The sequence below is a fragment of the Pongo pygmaeus genome, chromosome 9 (assembly GCF_028885625.2).
Source record: "Pongo pygmaeus isolate AG05252 chromosome 9, NHGRI_mPonPyg2-v2.0_pri, whole genome shotgun sequence".
Taxonomy (NCBI): Eukaryota; Metazoa; Chordata; class Mammalia; order Primates; family Hominidae; genus Pongo; species Pongo pygmaeus.
The window spans coordinates 37367603-37381523 of record NC_072382.2 but is presented as its reverse complement, the minus strand read 5'-3'; the positions used below and the strand labels follow the sequence as shown (position 1 = coordinate 37381523).

The window sequence follows — 13921 nt, the reverse complement described above, 5'->3', positions numbered from 1 at the left end:
GAGACTTTTTGAATCTCTTGCAAAGCTTATAAAACTCAGATTTCTCAATAAATCTGAATAACTGAATCATTCTTTGGATACATCTCTCTCCAAATAACTATTGCAATCTCCAAATCTCATATTAATTTCTTAAAATTTTTAACTGGAGATATTCCTAAAGCTAATAAGATAGTGCAATGTTTATGATTTGGAATTGTTTTTTATCAAGTCATTTTAGTATTAGGTAAATCATCCTAAAATTAATATCTTTCCCCAACAGTCATGCCATAATGACACCAACTAGGAATGGCAAGTAAATAAATAAAAATCCTAATGCATTCCCTAGAGATTCCATCACCTCTTGATAGATTTCAGTCCAGTGGGAGCTTCATTAATTATTTCCTTCTCTGCCTGATAGCAAATGAAAGCCTCATTTGGATCATGATCCCTACCAATTGACAGGAGGAAAAAAGGCTCACTCAGGTGCTATCAACACCCTTAGTGTTCTTTAGGGAAATCATCATTCTGTTCAGGTACAAGTGCATTAAGTTTATAAATAGAAAAACATGCATCCTCCATGTTAACTAATGTGGCTGCTATCATAGAGAGAGTTCAGGTAATATCGCCTGAGTCTCCAAGAGAGATGGTATTTTCCAACTACTGAATGGTTGTTTGTGTGCCCTCAGAGCCTAAGAAAGATATTGGAACATTCACCAAAAACAACAATAACCTGAAACTTTTAATGCTGTAATTGAACCTGAGAGAATTAAGTAATTCACATCAAACAAAAGCTACCACAAAAAAATACAGAAAGATAATGGCTTCTAGTAATTCTATATCTAAAGAGCACGCAGTAGTTCCACAGGTCATATAGTCTAGTTTTCATGCTATATGCATCCTTTATATAATAAGAATAATGTGCATTGAAAAAATAAAATCAACATTTTGCAGTGTTCCATACAGCATAAAAATTAACCCTTTCTTCTGGGAATGAAACTCTATATACCCTTATGGAATGTCTCAGAGCTTAGGACTAGTATTATTGTGGTTATGGGGCACAAAAATCCAACCTAAAGTGTAAAGAAAGGTTTTTTAATCCTCCAGCCTCACCATTTCTCCAAAACACATGCATTTGCCTACTAATGGGAATTATACACTTTTACTTCACTTTGAGAAGTCTCTTTCAATACCTCAGATCATTCATTTTGCTTATATTTGTTGGCAGAATATAAAATACAAAATATATGTGAACATATGAATATATTATATATTCATATAATTATTTTGAAACAAATATAATTCTTAGACTTAGCACTGGCACAGCTTTTGTTGATATCCACAGGGACTATTTATTTAACTGCTTTGACTGATTTAAGAGGTAACTGGCTCCTCAACAGCCAATAGCTTAAGTAGCTGTGGATAAAAATGCCTTCATGCTCTTTGACTTTGAAATAGCCCTTGGTGTACAGAATCATGAGAAACAATCCAAGTACATTCCCACATGATACTAATTACTGGGAAAAACACCAGCATATCTTCCATATTTATTAGTCATTTCTAATAGTTACTATTAAAACCACTGCTAAGGTAGGTTGGCATTTCTATCATTTTCCCAGGAAATGTTAACCTATATATTCATGGGGCAGGTTATTTCTGCTTTATGTCCTCTATCACAACAGTCACTTCTTGGTTATTTCCGCTAATGGTGAAGAGGCAGGACCAATGTTACCCCAAAATCCTGCAAAATTAGTTCTAGCGTATGTAACAGTTTGAACAACAGATTTGGCTTCCCACTTAGGTTTTGCTTGGCTTTCTAGTTCTAGTGTTTTTGTTGTTTCTTTGTACTGGATTGTTTTATCTTTTTATAATTTTACCTTTTCTGGACTGGTTGTTTAACACAAGACAATAGGCTTCTGATCCTGAGTAAAGCCAGCCTCAGGTGAGAAACCAACTATGGATAAGCTACACAACAGATTGCTTGCAGGTAGGAAGCAAGAATGGACTATTTGTGGATCGACTAACAAAATCATTTAGCTCCTGGCACCCTGGATGCAAAATCTCCTTCCAAGACACCAATGACAACAAATGAACCAAAAGCTGAACCTTAAGTCAGCAGCACTACCTCCAGTGAATCTCGGAATATGCTTTTCAAGATGACAGCACGACTTTATATTCAGCACATTATTTGCCTTATACATTTATTCCCATCCCACAGGCCTGAAAGGGGAATGCTTGAATCTCACTTAGAGCCACCGCTCATTAAATATGTGCCATGTTTTTAAGCAACCAACTTATGCCCTGGGATTAATTTATTTATCCATAAATAAGATGACCATATTTTCTAAACCTCAAATGGGGCCATATGGTCTGATATGTATTAGCATACTTTCATGAAGAAGATACTGTGAGAAATTGGGACTGCTATGGAAACAAAACCAAGCCAGAAATAAAACTCATATCACAGTCCTAATCTTAATTTACTTTTCAGAAGTACATATTCCCATTTATTACAAAAAAAAAGCTCTGCTTCCTTCAATATTGAACAGAACCACTCTAACAACCTTCTCCTCAAATAAGAATATTGATTTCCATACTAGAAAGTAGTACTGTCTTCTGACCTGCAATGGCTACATTGGTCTGGAAGATCCTTTGCCTAAAGTCAAGTTTCTTTACAGGCAGGAAAACCAAAAGGTACCTTATATCCACATCAAATGTCTCTTGAAGAATTCAGAATGACTTTTGGGTCAAGGAGATTTCCTGGAACAGGCCCTTTTGTCACTGAATGACACCCCGTAATCATTTTAAACTGTATCAATAAAAACAAATACACACACATAAAGAAGGATGTTACACTGTTTCCTGCACATGAGCACATCACCACAGGTTCATTTTAAAAATGTGAAGTGAATCTAAGTATATTTCTTACTTTCCCTAGCAATAGCTGCAATGTTAGTACTAAAGGCTCATCCAAACCCTGAAAATTAACAACAACGAAGAACACCATTTCTGATTTGTTGGAAGGTAGGGGGGCTACTGTTTGTGATTCCAATGTGATTAAAAATAATTTTCCATTGGTTAATATTGACTTTTTTAAAATGGGAAAATATGTATCTTAGTTCAGAGTATTTTCTTTACATCTTTCTTATTCATATATTGGGTTCTATTTCAACACATGCTTAATGAAAAAAATTTCAGGAAGCTTCAGTGATCCTGTTTAAAACAAACTTGACAAAGCATGCAGTAGCACTTGTGAAACACTACATGTGTTTAAGCATAAAATGAGTTCCCCAGCACAGGTCAAAATACTGTTTACTGACAAGACTGCATGATAACAAAGCAAGACATCAAAATGTTTACTTACCAATTTTCACCATATGTATTCAACTGAGGACTGAAGAGTTATTTTTCATTAAATGAAACCCTTCCCTTTAGAAGTTGTTAGAATAACAGCTCAAAATACATCCTATTCATTCAGCTTAGTCTACATTCGAAAAAACTCAAACACCTGTTCTGCGGTTAACCTGACAGTGAGATTTTTGTTTTTATTTATTTATTTTTGCTCTATTACTTACTAAAAAAATCCAAGCTGATATGACTGGAATAGTACTTAGAAAATATGAAGCTAGTCTGATATTTCTTTTACTCCACAGTAGAATTGTGGTACGAAAAGGAACCAAGTAATAATGTAGCCCAATATCCCCATGTTAGATACACACACACACACACACACACACACACACACACACTCTCTCCTGAGGATCAAGGAGATGGAACAATTTGCCCACGATTAAAAAGCCAGCTCTCTTGACTCCCTAGGCCAGCTGTCATTCCTCTAGCACCCACTGACTCCCTTTCACAGAAATCAAAAGGACTATTTATTCCTCCTTTCTTCCCCATAACTGTTATGCCTGTTTCCTTTCCAATCATTTGCAAGAGAGAACAATGCATCTTCCCTTGAAAAGACTCTGATTAGGATGACCCTCAAATAGTGTGCTTTTGGTAACATCTATTATCATCTGAAAGGCAATAAAAGGATCCCAGATCCCCAGAATTGGGATCTCTAAAGAAGGTCACTTCCCTTTTATCTTACAACCAAATGTGTATAGTGGTCTCTAAGATAGTTTCCTAAATTAGTTATAAATACATCCTGAAAGCATATTCATCAGTATAAATTTTTTACAAATGGTTCTAAAGCACTTTGACTAGTTTCAACTGGAAAAATGTTATGAATTCACAACTGTACTGGATGTCCTGAATTCATGAATTCTCTTGTAAGAGAAGTGTTCCATACAGAAGTACCACCATACAAGTCTTGAGGACTTAAAAGCTTCCTTCTCAGTGTGGGATCAAGATCCAGATACTGTAAAATAAATGCATCTTGTAGGGGGAAAGAAACAATGAGTTTAGTATGATAACCTAATAATATTTGGTTTGAAAGCTCATGTCTGTCACTTCTTGACCTTCTCATCCAAAAAAAAAAAGAAAGAAAGAAAGAAAGAAAAAGAAAAAAAAAAGCCATGTGAAATAAAGGTAAGCCCCAAATGACTACATTTCCTGGATTCTCAGAACTATCAATATAATGTGTTTTGTCAATCAAATTTAATATAACTTCCAGATTTAAAAGGAGGTATTATAGAAACAATGAAATACAGTACATTTCCCTTCCAAACATAGCCAAATCATTGTCATTGCTATTATAGAAAGTTCAATAAACATCCCTTATATACTAAACAGCCCTTAAATTATTTTGAGATATAATCTGACCTAGTTGGCTATATTGTAAGATACATGGTCTGTTGTTCACAGAGTCAACTTTCTATACTATAACATGCCTGAATCTATCAGCAATAGACTCTCTTGTATCTGCACATCAACTTCTTGTAAGGACTGCAGAGTTAAAGCAATTACCCATAATTTTTACAATATCCTAATAAAGTAGATGTATGTTTGTGCATTCTAAATCTCTTTTTCTCCCGGAGGAAGATTAAACAATTTAGACATAACATCAGGCATTTGTATGGAACTCAACATTTCAGAGTTTTCGCATGTTCTCATTTGTTTTGCATAACTCTGTAATGTAACATGCTTCATTTGCCCTCTTTTTTACCAATCATGAAATTTGGGTGCAGAGATGTTAAGTGACTTTTCCAAATGAATTATAGCCTGTCCAAATAGCCTTACCCCTAGTCTAATGCTTGTTACATTTTTGCCCCAAATCTAAAATGTATTAAAACATCTTTGAAATCTTATTGTAAGATGGCATTTTCTTGTTTTATCATTCTCTATTGTCTTCTATTGATCTTTGTTCTTCACATTCAAAGGCCCTGCTTGCTGTTTTCATTCTCTAAAAGGTGTTCTAGAAAAGTATTTCCCTACAAGTGGTGGGGAAAGGGTGGAGAGGGGGTGCAGTTTTACTTTTAACCCTAATGTTGAATTTACTTTGAATTTCAAATACCATTAAAGGAGAGGTAGGATTTATGTAATTATGAAATGATGGCCCGGATTTTAAAAAGCTTGAGAAAGGCTATTCTAGGTCAGTTTGTTTGTTTGTTTGTTTTTAGCTCACAGTTACCAGAGTTCACTATGTGCCAAAATAGTGTATGCAGTGTTGTTTGTTTTGTTTTGTTCCCCTGCCCCCAACCAGAGCTCAAGACAACATTTTATGTAGAACAGAAGTTAAATAAACATTGTAGAATAAGGCCTCTATGCATTCTGAGTTTTCTAACCTATACCTCATGATTTCATAGTGTAAGGCTGATCACTAGTTGTTATCTCACATTCTAGAATGCTTTGTCATAACTTAAATGCAGTTATATGTGTCATAAATTCCTTTCCTAAAGATGATAATGATGGTGATGTTGAAACCAAATGTTTGACACAATTCTTCCTTATATCCATTTTAGCAAATATAATGTTAAAATCTGAGGTTAATCCCCGAATTCTGTTCTTATATAACTGCACAAAAAAAATAAACTTAATAAATCTAGCATTTATGTTTCACATTTAATAGAAAAATTTTAAGCCATAATCACTGTAGCTGCTTGGCATCTTACTTCTTCAAGAATTCTTTCAGTGCATGCATTAACTTTGGTTAAATTATTCTGGAGTTAAAAGGCAGAAGAATATATAAAATAGTATGATTTCAGAAGCATCATTGTAACAGACCAATTTCAAAAGATTCAGTTGCTAAATTTTACTTCATAATTCCTTTGTCAATCAGTTATTTAGATTTTAAAAGAGGAGAGAATCCTGTGATGTTATCTGCATGGTCATTAGTCTCACACAATGAAAAGAAAACATTAAAATAAGACTAAAGAAATCATTCTTCCAATGATTGTCATTGAACTGTTACATTAATAAACATTCACAGTATGAAGTCTCTTTCAATCTCCAGCATATAAAGTAGTGCAAAAAAAAAAAAAAATCCAGTCCTGTTACCTGCAAACAAAACTTATTACATATTCTCCAATTTCACTTATTCTATAATGTTAGACATTTGCTGTTAAATCTTCCCAAAATTAATAACAAAATATAATCAATTTCTAAAGGCCCTTGCAGCCTTTTTAAAAGTTAATTTCCAGTTAAAAATAAATTTTAATTAAATCCAAGATAAAATTGTGACCTATATTCTATTAAATAATTTACTTTCTTTTTTCTCTACACAGTATTTCTTACAATTTTTAAAAAACAACTACAGAATCCAAAGACATATGATATGCTGTTAAAGCACTGATAAATGACTGCTCAGATTCATTAGTTCTTACATAGTAAATACTTCAAAATGCCAACTTTTCCCATCACTGCACAATTACTAACATTGACAATTTACTTCACACACACACACATACAAACACATACGCACACACTCTCTCTCTCTCCATCTTTACTGTTAACATCTTTTCCAGTTAATGTGCAAAATTCTTGCATTCTAATAAAAATATAAAGATAGATTTGCTCCTATTCCTCCCTCTTCTCCAAGATGTATCATTTATTTGATATGTAATACAAGTTTAGTAACAATTATGCCATGTATAACCATTAAATAGTGTACTACTGTATGCATTGGATCATTTGCATACTTCATTTTCATAACTGCACTCTCTCTGCATAAATATATTTGGAGATGCTGAGGGGGGAGCAGTGGCAGGTGGAGAAAGATTCACACATCAGTCTCCACAGCCTTTGCATTAGAACAGTTGTTTTTATCTGTCTCACTGTCATCCCCCTTTCCCTGACACTTCTCCTCCTTTGCACACAGAGATTCCTTAACTCCTTCTTCCATCTCTAGATACTCTGACTTGTCCCCCAGGGAAGAAGAAGTAGAGCTCCGAAATTTCTTGAGTAAATTAGAGGGGAGGTATGGGCAACTGACTGCATTCTGCGTTAGCTGTGTCTGTTCCTCATTTTCAGTCTCTCTGTGGTAGAAATAGTTAAAGTTAGAGACAATCACTGGCACTGGCAAAGCAATGGTTAAGACACCCGCAATGGCACACAGGGACCCGACAATCTTGCCCCCCACAGTGATGGGCTTCATGTCCCCATAGCCCACAGTTGTCATGGTCACCACAGCCCACCAAAATGCATCTGGGATGCTTTGGAAATGGGTAGTAGGTTCATCCGCCTCTGCAAAATACACAGCACTAGAAAAGAGGATGACCCCAATGAAGAGGAAGAAGATCAGAAGGCCCAGTTCCCGCATGCTGGCTCTGAGGGTGTGGCCCAGGATCTGCAGGCCTTTGGAGTGCCTGGAGAGTTTGAAGATCCGGAATACTCGGACCAGACGAATGATTCTGAGGATGGCAAAGGACATGGCCTGCTGCTGCTGACCATTGCCACCCCCCTGTTGCTGGGCCAGGTCAGTGCCCAGTGTGATGAAGTAAGGCAAAATGGAGACAATGTCAATGATGTTCATGATGTTTTTGAAGAAGAGTGCTTGGCTGGGACAAGCAAAGCAGCGAACCACAAACTCAAAGGAAAACCATACAATACAGACTGTTTCCACGATGAAGAAGGGATCATTGAATATTGTGTGCCCTGAGTTCTCCAGGTGGGGTGCTGAAGTGTCATTCAACAACCCACCATGCCCGCCAGCACTCAGTGCCATGACGAGATCCCTGTCGTCCCTAAACTCAGGCAAGGTTTCCAGGCAAAAGATGACAATGGAAATTAAGATGACCAGGACGGACACAATGGCTATGCCCCTTGCAGGACTGGAGCTCTCTGGATATTCAAAGAGGAGCCAAATCTGCTTTTTAAATTCATTCTCGGGGAGGGCCCTGTCCTCCTCTTCTCTCACAAAGCCCTCGTCCTCCCGAAACTTCAACAGGGCCTCCTCCCCCAGCTGATAGAACTTCACCTCCTCAGTGAAGATATCAAAGGGGACATTGACTGGCCTCTTCAGGCGGCCTCCTGATTGATAATAATACAAGATGGCATCAAAGCTGGGGCGGTTCCTGTCAAAAAAATACTCATTGCGCAAAGGGTCAAAGTACTGAGTCCTCTTTTCAGGGTCTCCCAACAAAGTCTCTGGAAACTGGGCCAGAGTTTTCATTTGGGTCTCAAAGCGTAGGCCTGACACATTTATCACCACACGTTCACAACAGTCACTGTAGCGGACTGAACTGTAGCCGCCACCGCCCTCATCCTGAGGCAGCAGATCCGTGTAGGAACACTCATCACCATGGTCATCTTCACTATAGTAAAATCTTCCCTCCTCTTCCTCCTCTTCCTCCTCCTCCTCATCTTCCTCCTCCTCACTCAGCTCCCTCAGGATCTTCTCCTCAGAGCCACTGGGCATGAGGTCAGAGCAATGAGGGAAGCTGCTCTGCCGGTGGTGGGCTTTCTTCTTCTCAGACCGCTGTCGCCTCCTCCTCCGACTACCCCGGCTGCTCTGAGGGTCATGGGAGGTACAGGCTCCACGTGACTGGTGGTGGTGGTGGGAGCCCCCACCAGAACCCCCGCTACCTTCGACAGCAGCTGTGGCTGCTGCAACAGCAGCTGCTGCAGCTGCCCTGGAGTGAGCAAGCCTCTCCCGCTCCCGGGCCCGGGCCTGGGCAGCATAACCATAAGGCATGTGACTGTTGCACCCTGAGCTCTCCGCACTCACCATTGCAACCTCCATGGTGGTGGTTTTCGGAAATGGCTGGTTCCAGTTGTAGAAGAAGAAGAAAGAAAAATAGGGCAGCTTCTTTCCTCACCAAATTAAGGTAAGTTTGGAACCCTTAAGCAGATTGCTTGGAAGACTAAGGATATTTTCAGTCCAACTTTGCATTTTCTGTTTTTAAATCAGCACGCCCCATGCTCTCTCTTCTCAGGGATTCAACATTGCTCTCCAGAGCTTGGCTGGTCGGGATAAATAGCCTGGCACTCTCAAGACTAAGAAGTCCGAAAATGCTGGAGTCTCTCAGACACCTATGTTTTGGGGGTAGATGTTGAAATTTGGAAATATGTCTGGGATGTGGTTAGTGATGATGCTGCAAGATTCAAAGGCAGCAAGTGTCTGACAGCCAGAAGTTGTGCCTAGAAAATGAAATATATTTTTCTGCCATGGAAATTGGCCAATGCTCAGTCCATTAAATGTAAATAAAATGCAAATAAGCCTTTACTGTTAGCACTTGCCTTCTAGTGATGGCTCGAACCATGTTAAGATGTGGTTTGAAGTATGTCCAGCCATTTCTACTCAAAGTCTATCAGGATGATCCTCCAGGCTCTCCTTTTAAGTTCATCAAAAGCTTCCTGTACCCAGGTACAATGCCAAACCATAGATAGAGGCAAAGACCCTGGGAGGTAGAGAAGGTGCTAGATGAGGTGTCAGCAGAAGCAAAACCAGCTCTGAGGTCTCCATAGAAATCAAGGAAATGCAGAGCATTCTTCAGCCAAAATCATGCAGAAGAAGCACTTCACCTGAAAAAGGATTGGAAAGAAGCATAGGAGAAAAATAAAAAGGTAACAAATCATAAAGAGCAAACTGAGCATTTCTCTTCACATACACATCCTTCTCTTTTCTTCAAGAAAGTCATATAACACACCAAGCACCAATATTTTCAAGAGTATGGGGCAGGCTACTGTCACTCACTAAACATCATTCTTTCCCTCTTCAGTTATTATTTCAGCTCAGTTTATTTTTATAGTAACTCAATTATTTTTCCTCTCTCCACTCATGGCCCACATGGCTCTTGCTTCTATCTTCCCCTTCACCAATGCTAGGTCTGAATTCTCACTGTCACTCTCTTCATTCCACAAAAATAATGCCGTGACTTTACAGCTGCTTCCATCATTCATCTATTTCAAGGCAATTTTTAAAATTTCCACTCATAAAGTGTTTCTGAATTAAGTGCCCTTCTACTCCTCTCTATCTTGACTCAGGATTGGGGAAGTCAGAAAAAAAAATAATAATATTCTTATTCTTTGTGCAGACAGCACCACTTGAATGCACTTCAGTCACCTCATCTATAAAGTACAAATAATAACACAACCTCCCCCATTCCATGTTTGTAAGGATTAAATGAGATAATGGATGTTGATAGAATATCACAGTGCCTTTTACCTAATGAATGGCAATAAACACTGGCAGTTATGAATAACATGACAGCAACCTACGTTTTTACTGTCTATCTACACAGCCCCAAGTGTTTGTGTCCTTAGGCCACAAACTAAAGTAGGGGAAGATGGGACGTGAGGACATACAGGACATCCTGAGACTCACCAATGGCCCTTGTTAAGTTGGCACTGCCTGACTCCCTGCAGCATGTCCCCATTGTTTTTCTGTTCCCTTGAATCCTGAACACTCCTTACCAGCCACAGACTAGGAACTAATGCCAATTTCCACATCTCTAATAACCATCTCTCCTTGGCAGTCACTCCATGTTCACCTCAATGGTTCCTCCTCCACTCTGCTCAAGGGACTATCTCCTTATTTTTTTAAATGTCAGTTTGTGTGGACTTCATTCTTAGCCTATTGTATTTACCCCCACTTCAATAAAGTCCACATCCCTAACATCCCCCCTCCTCTCTCTTCTCTCTCTCTGCCCACTTTTATTTACAATCTCACACTTCCGAATTGCATGTCCCTTGCAGCTCCGATCTGCTCCCTCTGTCACCTGTTATTCCTGGCCCTTCTTCTTTCTTAGTTTGCTCTCCCAAGATCCAGGTAATTCATCTCCTCAGCCAGGTCCTGTAAAAGCCCCCATCCAAATCTCCTGTCTCCTCTTGATTTTTCCATGTACTCTGTTCAACAGGACTTCCAAGAATGCAGGGAGTAACCCAGAGAACTGGAGAGAATGATGATAGTCAGAATTCAGGGCATCTACCAGCTTCTATTACTGGAAGCACTTGGAAAGCATAAGAGAAATGGCTTTCTGAAGCCATTAACAGGATTCAGCTCTTGACCACCTGCTGCTCCTTGCTGATCCTGTCAGCCTAAAAGCCTAAACACACTGAATTTTATGAAGTGACAAGCATGGAAGTGGCAAACAGAGGTCTTCCCAATCATACACCCCTTCCCAATCATACACATTTTCCTAGGGCAAGAAGGGCATTTGATTGCAACACAAACTCCAGAAAATACACCACAGAGGGCATCTCACATGCCATCTCCCTTCCTTTGCCTGACTCCTAACATCATCTCATACTCTGAAATGTTTACCCTCAAGGAGTTTCCAAATCCCTACTTACAAAACCATCCTGGGGTGACATTCACAGTGGAGTGTCAGGCCAACATCCTTTCAAGACTGGTACAGATCAAATAGCCTGAGAGTTTGCTCAGTTTCTTCCCCAACTCCCCTAAAACAATTATAATTTCAATGAAGCCCCAGTGTAACCCAAGTTCCTGTATAGTTGAATACTACACACACCTGCCTTCCCACCCAACTGACTCCCAGAAGGTCATGAATTAGCAAGTCTTCTAATTCACCATCAGCTCTTCGGGAGTTCTAGAACTGCCCTCTTTCTGCTCTACACCAAATAATTTCACATTTATTTATTTATTTGGGATTATTTGTTTTTGTTTATCTAACTCCCTCCTCCACCCTACAAGTAGCAAACTGCCTTCCTTTTAATCATCTACTAGTTACTGCACTATCCCTGATCTAGAAAGAAAGGGAGAGAGAAAGAAAAGAAGAGAAAAGAAAAATCATTCCTCCCAGCAAATCAGACTGGTTTAAAATCTCTCTTCTTTCTCAAGGTACTCTTGTTAGGAGAATCTATTCAAGCCAACTCCCAGGAGCCTTTATGAGCGAGATCTTTGCAGAGGAATTTGTCTTCTTCTTTAACATCATTAAACTAATAGGATTTTGCAGACTACCTATTCCCCAATCCCGGCGCCCCCAAACAACAGCCAAGCATCCCGCCCCTCCTCCTCTCACCCCTCCAACAACAAGGCTGTTCGTCTCTCAGTGCTAATTCCTGCAACTGTGTCACTGTCTGGGTGGTACCTGAACCTTAGAGAGAGGGAGAGAGAAAGAGAGAGAAACTGAGAGAGGGAATCAGAAAAGCCAACACCGTGAGAAATATACACTTCAACGCACGCCATTTATGCAGCCCCTATGTATGTTGCTCAAATGCTCGGAAAATGCACGCAAAACCAAACGTTGGAAGAGGCAGCAATTCAGACCCGTTCACCGGCTGTTCCCAAAAGAAGGGAACCGGTGCGGCTGGGAGGAGGCGAAACGATGCTAAATCTTAACCCCCCTCTCGTTAGGAAACGACATCTTTAATCGCGCCCTCGCCTCCAGACCTCGGTTCCCGCTCCAGCACGTTAGGCAGGGCGCACTCACCGCATCCCTGGGGTTGGGAAAATAACAACTGTTGGCCCCCCGGAGCGCCGCGCAGCATCCGCACCTCCCTTCTCCCACCTCTTGGTTTATTTTTAACCGCCTTCCATTCATGCCCTTCTGTCACATTCCCGATATTATTTATCCCTCAAATGTCCACTGTTTCTTAACAGCCAAAAGAAGAGGGTGGAGGAAAAAAAAAAAAAAAGGTATACTTACCGTTCCCCGGCGGGGCGAAAAATAAAAATAAAGAAAATCCACCGGCTGGCTTGTTTTTCCCCCTCAAGCTGCAACAGCTGGAGGAGGGGAAGAATGATCTTGGGGGGGGGGGTGGTAAAAGGAATCACTCGGGTTTGGCAGGTGGAGGCTCCAAATATCCACGGAACAAGTTCTGTTGCCTGGCCCGGGAGGTGCACAGAGTCCTCGCGGCTGGAGTCTGGGTGTGGGGGTTGGGGCTGCCCCAGAGAAGACCCCAAGACTCCTGGTTCCTCTGGAGTTCAGCACAGGAGGGATTGCCTGGGAAAGGAAGTCAAGGTTCCCCCGAAAAGAAACAAAATCCTAGACAGCAGCGATCACTTGTTAAGCCCGAATTCCTCCTCCAACATCCATCCCTCTCTCGCTCTCGCTGGCTGCGGGAGCAGCACACGCCTCCCCTGGCCGCGAACGCGCGCTGGGCGGGGGCGGGGCCAGGGCCGAACCGAGGGTGTGGCGTTCGCGACGGTCGCCAGGGGCGCCTCCCGGCGCGGCGGGGCCGGCGCAGTCACGACGCCGCGACTCCCCGCACCCCGGCTGGGCCCCCCGACTCCCGGGATCTGGGATCGATTCCAGGAATCTTTGGCTGTGGTCCCCAGAGGCGAGGAGCAAATCCTGGAGAAGTGTCCCCGTTGGGGCCGGAATAGGGGTTTCGACGGCAGCGCGGGAGTCCCCAGAGGGCTTGGGAGCGGGGAGCTCCAATGGGAGGTGCAGTCCCGAAAATGGGGTCCTTTGGGACATCTTCTCCTCTCCCTAACTTGCTTTCGCTATATCTCCCCTCGAGCCCGGTCTTCTTCTCCCCACCCCACCCCCTCCCAAAGCGGGTTTGTTGGGTTGGGAGCCGGATGCATCTCCGGCGAGGCCACGGGCGGGGAGCCCTCCTGTGCCTGCCAGCGCGCCCAGATCCCTCAGTCTCCGCC

At 41.2% G+C, this 13921-nt stretch overlaps 1 protein-coding gene across 1 annotated transcript; it reads right to left on the bottom strand.

Annotated features, from left to right (window-relative positions):
• Positions 1–5982: 5982 nt before the first annotated feature.
• On the bottom strand, positions 5983–13421 carry KCNA4 (potassium voltage-gated channel subfamily A member 4). The gene is made up of 2 exons (XM_054438592.2): positions 12969–13421; positions 5983–9882 (listed from the first exon to the last, which is right to left on the bottom strand). Exon 2 carries the CDS (start codon positions 9098–9100, stop codon positions 7139–7141), a length of 1962 nt encoding a protein of 653 aa, XP_054294567.1. The 5' UTR covers positions 9101–9882; positions 12969–13421; the 3' UTR covers positions 5983–7138.
• Between the last annotated feature and the right edge of the window lie 500 nt (positions 13422–13921).

Coding starts and splice junctions, on each gene's coding strand:
- KCNA4 (XM_054438592.2), bottom strand. CDS start 9,100: ATGGAGGTTGCAATGGTGAGTGCGGAGAGCTCAGGGTGCAACAGTCAC.